Source organism: Pipistrellus kuhlii, unplaced genomic scaffold, assembly GCF_014108245.1.
Source record: "Pipistrellus kuhlii isolate mPipKuh1 unplaced genomic scaffold, mPipKuh1.p scaffold_m20_p_1, whole genome shotgun sequence".
In the NCBI taxonomy this organism is placed as follows: domain Eukaryota; kingdom Metazoa; phylum Chordata; class Mammalia; order Chiroptera; family Vespertilionidae; genus Pipistrellus; species Pipistrellus kuhlii.
The window spans coordinates 186370549-186377789 of record NW_023425404.1 but is presented as its reverse complement, the minus strand read 5'-3'; the positions used below and the strand labels follow the sequence as shown (position 1 = coordinate 186377789).

General features: G+C 56.1%; 1 protein-coding gene across 3 annotated transcripts; it reads left to right on the top strand.

The window, feature by feature from the left end:
• The first annotated feature begins 1415 nt into the window (after window positions 1-1415).
• On the top strand, window positions 1416-6475 carry SOD3 (superoxide dismutase 3). Of its 3 annotated transcripts, none has more exons than XM_036419390.2 (2): window positions 1416-1612; window positions 5181-6475. In XM_036419390.2, exons 1-2 carry the CDS (start codon window positions 1431-1433, stop codon window positions 5875-5877), a joined length of 879 nt encoding a protein of 292 aa, XP_036275283.1. In that variant the 5' UTR covers window positions 1416-1430; the 3' UTR covers window positions 5878-6475. The 3 variants fall into 3 exon arrangements, with proteins under 3 accessions (XP_036275283.1, XP_045429599.1, XP_036275294.1); XM_045573643.1 differs by having other exon boundaries at window positions 5169-6475; XM_036419401.2 differs by having other exon boundaries at window positions 1485-1616; window positions 5188-6475.
• Window positions 6476-7241: the final 766 nt, after the last annotated feature.

Sequence of the window (7241 nt, the reverse complement as noted above, 5' to 3'; positions counted from 1 at the left end):
TGAATTTACATAATTGTTATTATTTCAAGAACGGAATGAAAATACAGAGTTAAAAAAAATCAATGAAAGGTTTATCATGAGACAACAGAACATTCTGGACTGGGGCGGGGTGGGAATGGTGGCCGGAACTCTGGAAAGTCCATAGCCCAGTACAGACACTACGCCCAGCTGCAGAATGCAGAGCAGTAGGGGCAGAGCCGAGGAGTTCCCCGGAGCCGGAGGATGGATGGCTGGGCAGAGGGCTGGAGCCCTGACTTCCCAGAAGTTTCCACGTTATCATCTGGACTGGCTGTCCCGGCCAAAGATCTTCAGTTCAAGTTCTTCCTGCCAAGTAGTGGTTTTCAGACTTGGCCGCTCACTAGAATGACCAGCTTTTTAAAAGATGATTCCAGGAAGCGCCGCTGGTGTGCGATTCACTCAGCCTGGGTGGGGCCAGAGTCTGGATGTGGAACCAGTTTTCCTGGGGCCAGGATTAGTGTTTGGGCCTCTAGGGGCCCTGTCCATCCCTCCCCAGCTGCACTCCCCACTCCATAATGGAAGGACCTGTTGACACTGCTGTCTTCCCCCCACCCCACCCATCCTCCCCCGCCCCATGCTTCCTATCTGTAGAGTATGTGTCCCCTGAGGGCAGGAACCCCTGCTGCTTTGGACACCTGCACACCCTGCAAGACCTGGGATGCTGTGAGCACCCACTAAGGGCTTGTGGAAAGAAGGCTGGAGGACACATAGTCTGTCAGGCCAGCTGCCTTTTCCCACGTGAGTTTTTCCGGGGCAGAAAAGCTGCTATTTCTGGAAGAGTCTGTGATTGAGGCAAGATCATAGCAGCAACGGAAGAAAGGCTGCTGGGGAGGAGATGTGCTCAAGGTCCACGCAGACTCCGTACTCCGTAACATCTCTAATAAGGCGACAGCAACGCTGGTGACGATGGTACCGGTTAGCATGCCATCCCCATTTCACAGATGCAGATTAAGAAACAGAGGCACAGGGAGACCCCCGGGCCAGGATCCCAGCACTAGGACAGGACACAGCTGGGCCTCTGCCATCCATCCGTGCCACCACACCTGCCTCCCAGCTCTGACAAACACCATGCATACCTGCCAGGTGCCCATCTCCACCATGAAAGCGTCCAGCCAGAATGAGTCAGTAGCTAGGGAAATCTAGAGAGAGAGAGCAAAGGGCCTCTCATTAAAGAAACCATTGTCCACCTTTCCACACAGGCTATTTTCGGTCTCATTTTTATTCCCCTGCTGCCGCGTGCTGAAGGGCACTGGCTACGTCTGTGCACACCAAAGAGGTCACTGACAAGGAATACTTGGCCGGGAACCCCGGAGCTGGGGAGGAGCTGGGGGAGGAAGGAACAGAGGAGAAGGAGGTGAGGCAACCCCACAAGGGCCAGCCAGCTTGGCCTGCTTTCCCTCCCCAACCACCCAATGACCTTCTTTCCTCAGGGTGACCACTCCCCTGGGCTGGCCTTCCGGCACACCCACAGGCAGCCCGGGCCCAGGCCTGGGAGTCAGTTGGCATTCCAGGGACCAGACCGTCTGCAACTGCGTGTGCAGGGAGCTGCTCTCCACTCCTCAGCAGGGGAAACGCTCTTGGAAGGGCTGGCAAGGTGGGTGCCAAGTGGAGGTTCATTTCCTTCTTCTCAGAGAGCGCCTAGGGAGAGTTTAAACTGGGGTGGGACCCGAGGCCTCCTCTTGGGAAAGTCTTTGATCATCTTCTTGAGACAGAAAGAGGGACAGGCTGGCTGCTTGGAGGGAATGAGCAGGGAGCTGGGGAGAGGGGTGAGGAAGGCAGGTGGGAGACAGAGCTGTTCTCCTGTGGACCTGCCAGGGCCAGACTGACCGAGGGGACCTCAATGCTAGAAGAGATCAGTCCGGAGGGCACTAGGCTGCCCTCTCTGGGCGCCGCATGGCTCCGGTGGTGGGAGCTACACTGAGAAAGAGCCACCTGCTTGGGGGAGGTGGCACAGGTTCCCAGCCAGACTCTTTCGAGGAGGGAGGCGAGGCATTATCTTGTCCCCCCAGACCGGATCCTGAAAAACCACTTGGCCACCCACAGTTCAAACGAAGGGGGAGACTGTGTGGGAAGGCTGAGCCTTATGGGAGCTGGCCTCCAGGGACAGAAGTAGAAAGCCTAAGAACCCCAGAGTCAGGGCTTGTCTGGCGTTCAGGACGTGTTTTCTTTTTAAGAGAAAAACATCTCCATAGCATGTTAATTATTAGCCAAGTGTGCTCGAGTGGACAGTCTGTTTTTGCTCTATGCTTTTAAGGAAGAATTTTCCAGTTGGCAGAGCCCTCTGGGGTAGGACTGCCTCAGAGGAAGGGGTCGGCCCCAGATGATGGAGAGTTAGGCTGAGGCCTGGCAGGGATGGTCCCATGGCTGCAGGCACTTCCCGGGCTATGTCACGCCAGGCCATGTCAGAGGTGGTTCTCTGGATGTCGCTCTCTGGGCTTTCCCCCTCAGCTGCCACTCCTTGGAGTCTCTGCCCACGGCTTCGGTATCAGCTCTTATCTGATGGGCCTGAAATCTCTGTTCATGGTTTGTCTCTGATCCCCGAGCAAAGAGCTGCCATTCACTGAGAACTTTCTGGGCATCAGCGCTGAGCTCCGTGCCCTCGATGAGAGCTGTGCAGGGTGGGGTCTAGGCCAGGGGCTCAGAGCAGACCACACGCTTTCCAGTCTTGTCCTCCACTGTTACAGAACGTGTAACCTTGGACAACACACTCGCCTCTCTGTGCCTCAGTTTCCCCACGCTTCAAGATGGAGTTCACAATACTACCTACCCCACAGAGTTCTTGTGAGGCTCGCATGAATCGACACGTGCCAACTGCTTTCAACAGTGCCTGGCACGTGTGTTCAATATATGTTAGCAATTCTAATGGTCTCTTCTGAGTGTCACAGCAAAGCTGGAAGGAAAGTGTAATTATCCCTAATTGCGGATTACGAAAACTGAGGCTCAGAGAGGAGGTGGAGCCTGGCTAGAGTTTGCAGTCCAGCCACTCTGCTAACAGGAACAGCGAACCCTTGGCGAGCACAGGGTTCAGACCTAGTCAGTTTCAGACCTACGCACCGAGCTTCAGAATCTATTGTTATTATTTTTACTCCTTTCCCAGGGACACATTTTTGGTTGTTTTTTAAAACTGATTTTAGTGAGAGAGGTGGGGAGGAGAGAAACAGCGATGTGAGAAACATCATTCGGTTCCTTTCCATACTCTCCCTGACTGGGGATTGAATCCGAAAGCTAGGCATGTGCCCTGACTGGGAATCAAAACCCTGGGTACCTGGGCCGATGCTCCAACCAACTGAATGAACACCTGGCCAGGGCTCAGCATCTATTCTCTTCATCACCCTCCCAGACCACCTTTCTGTAATGGTCGTGGAAAGAACCAATAATCAATCCCGGTGTTGGCTTCTACCATGACGCTGGCTTTGGGGTTGGAAAAGGCCTTTGAAAGGGCAGTTGACCCTCAAACCAGCTTTTGGGAGGCAGCAGTGACCCCTGTGGGCAGACTTAAGTATGTGAAGGGGACCTCGAATATAGTAACTTATTTAATCCTTCCTGGGACCCGTGGTAGTTATACTGGGCTTATTTACAAGTAGCTAAGGCAGAGTCAGACCTCCCCGGTGATGTCACAGTTGTTGGCATTGGCATTTGAATCTGTGTCTGGCTGGGTTCCAGAATCTTTGATGGAGTTTTTTTTATTTTTATTTTATTTTTTTAAAGACAATTCCGGCCCACAGGATCAGATTTTCTTAGGGAGCGCAGGCCTCAGGTGGTTTAAGAGCCAGAATGTCATGTGCAGCCAATCCTGAGAACCCTGCCCAGCTGCGCTGCTGCCTCCGTGTGTCGCAGTTGCATTTCCAGGCCTCTGCTGAGTATCCCACATGGGCACTCTCCAGCATCTTCCCCTCTCTCCTCATGCCTTTGACCACCGTCCAGGCACCCAGTCTCCTCTGTGAACCTAGGCATCCTCAACTTCTCCCCTTCTTCCCCTCAGGATTCCCCACAGGTCTCCCCAATCCATGCCTCCTCTACCTCTGCTGCCTCCATCTTGGAAAAAGCCTTCATTGTTGCTGCAACAGCTTCCTGATTCATCGCCCTCTGACTATCTGTTTCTCCTTCTCCATGTCTCCATCTCTCCCTAGGCCATTCCCATTTCTTCTCTCCCAAAGGCCAGCCCACATCCTTCCTCCTGCCAGACATAATGAGCTAAAAGCTATCACATCACCCACTTTTCTGCTTAAAGACGCCCATGCACACAAGCCTCCCAGCTAATATCCACGATCAGCACAGCAAACCCATCCCCTGGCTCAAAGTTTACTCTTGAGCTTCGACTTCTCCCCGTGGCCCAGGCCATGTTCCAGCCACACTGAATCCCCCCTCCCCTAACAATGTCCTTTCACAGCGTGTGAACATGCCATGCTGTGCTTTCTGCCTGAAATGAGCTTTCAAACTGGCTTGGCTGAAAAACTCCTTGTAGAACCCAGCTCAAAAACCACCTCCTCCTGGAAGCCTTCCAGGAGTTCCTCAGAGACATGGACACTGCTTCCTCCGTCTATTCCTAGCACCCGGCTCCATCTTTAATCACAAGATGAAGCTGGAACGATTTGATGGCATGTCTGTCCCTCAGTGAACTCCTCATTCAACAATCACCTATTAAAGGTGCAGGCCCAGGCGCCGGGGTACTGATGAGCAAAAGAGACACATCTGTGTTCACATCCACTGAACCTGGTTGAGAAGGGGGACAGGGCACTTCAGAGAAAGGGCACCACACGGCAGAGACCCAGAAGGCAGGGGCAGCGAGTCTTAGGAGTGCCTGCAAGGTGGGTGCTTAGGATGGCAGGGAGGGAGATGCAGACAGGGAGGCGTCTGGAAGGACCACGAGCTTCCTCTCAGGCGCCCTGAGGTCCTCCCCACCCAGGAAGCTAGGACTTGGGAGAACCATGATCAGATTCGTGGCTCAGAAAGATCGCTACGAGTCAGTTTATTGAGAATTTCATGTCATTCATAAGCACAGTTTCTGGATCTGGCAAAATAAGGGCTGTGGGTCGGAACGGACTGGATAAGGACGTCTGTTAGTGGGGATGGGTTGGATCTAAAGACTTTGGTCCCTGGATTCCCTGTCTCTATTACTAAGCCTCACTTCACGCCCCCCTCCCACCCAGGGGTGCCCGCAGGTGCCAGAGGAGTCCAGCCATGCTGGCGCTGCTGTGTGCCTGCTGCTTTCTGGTGGCCTGTGCCTCGGGCTTCGGGGGCCCCGAGCAGCCGAATGGAGACCCGGAGAGCCGGGAGGAGCTGGCCCGGCGGCGGGCGGCCAGCACGCTGTACGCGGCCTGCGAGGTGCGGCCGTCGGCCAGCCTGGACGCCGCGGAGCCCCGGGTGACCGGCCTCGTGCTGTTCCGGCAGCTGGCGCCCGGTGGCCGGCTCGACGCCTACTTCGACCTGAAGGGCTTCCCCACGGAGCCCTACAACTCCAGCCGCGCCATCCACGTGCACCAGTTCGGGGACACGATGCGGGGCTGCGAGGCCACTGGGCCGCACTACAACCCGCTGGGCGTGCTGCACCCGCAGCACCCGGGCGACTTCGGCAACTTCGTGGTGCGCGGCGGCGGCCTCTGGAGGTACCGGGCCGGCCTGGCCGCCTCGCTCAGCGGCCCGCACTCCATCGTGGGCCGCGCCGTGGTGGTGCACGCGGGCGAGGACGACCTGGGGCTGGGCAGCAACGCGGCCAGCCTGCAGAACGGCAACGCGGGCCGCCGGCTGGCCTGCTGCGTGGTGGGCCTGTGCGGGCCCGAGCACTGGGCGCGCCTGGAGCAGGAGCACCAGCAGCGCAAGGAGCGAAAGAAGCGGCGGCGGGAGAGCAAGGCGGCCTGAGCTCTCCGTGCACCCCTCCAAGCTCCTCCGTCTCCCCAAAGACCCTGCCCCGCCTTGATGATCTCCTTCTTCTTCTAGAGACATCCTCTACCCTGAGATCTCCAGCCAGGCCTGCTGAGAACCCCCTCCATCCAGAGGGCACATCCCCCTCCATCCAGAGGGTAGTCCCCCTCCATCCAAAGGGTAGCCCCCCTTCGGAACACCCCCAACCTGAGCTCTAAGAACCCCCAGAGGTACGCCCCTCCACCCACCATCTACCCCATCTACCCTTAGGGCCTCCTAGACTCCTGATGTCCTTTTCTACCCTGTCACCCCTGCCCTCACCCCATGCGCCCCGAGATACCTCTATGCCCTCAGGACACCACCTCCTAACTCCCCCGCCCCCTAGATTCCGCCAGGCTCTCGAAGGCCCGTCCTGGGGTTGCCTAGAGTCCCCACCTCCCCACCCACCACCCATGCGTGACCCTGCCAGCCCACCACCTGCAGTAAGGAGCCTTTGGCTAGTTTCAGCACCTCGCCACCCTGCAGAGAGATGCCCTCTGGGGTGGCCTGGCCATCTTCACGTCGCACATTAAAAACGCAGCCTCTCAGCACTGCATCAGGACCTCGGTTCCTTTGTTTGTCTGAGGCTTCTCTCCCTGGCTCAGTTACTGTTTGAAAATAGCGGAGCTATTTCCCAAACCCCCTGCAGGACTTCTCCTTAGCCCCCTCATCCCAGTTCTGCCTGCCAGGATTGTTGTGGGAAGGGGGAGAGGGAAATTCCGTTTCCTGGGCTTCATCCCAGAGCTGTGGAACCCAGCCAAAGAGAAGGAAATCTGTTTGCCATAGGCTGTGGGTGATTCCCACCCTGGGGCCACGGGTCTGGGCCCTGGGGCTCCTCACCACTGCCTGAGGTCCATTTTCCCGGTGGCTGAGGTCCAGTTGGGCAAGTTCCAGGAGGGTGTGCTGGCACACAGCATTGTCCGGCCTTTGCACAACCCGGACGATGCTCTTCTCCACACAAAGGCACTTGGAGGCAGGGGGGCCCGGAGACAGGCTGGTTTTAATTCAAAGCTTGGAGTTTCAGCCTGTTTTTGAAAATCACAATCTGCACACAGACTAGCTCAGTCTTGTGTATCCACCTTCATTTACTGAACAAAAGTTCTCATAATAACTTTTCAACCTCCTGGTATAGTAGACCCAAGCCCAGGCGTTTGCACCCTGGTTAGCTGGAGGCAGCTTCTGTGTCTCCCCCAACTCTTACAACAGTGAGTCACCCCGACCCTTAGCCAGAAACCCATCCCCAGCGGTTATTTTTACCGCTTACTAGGACTAACTTGTCATTGAAAGTTCTTGCTTTGAACCCAAATGACAATTGGGGAGAA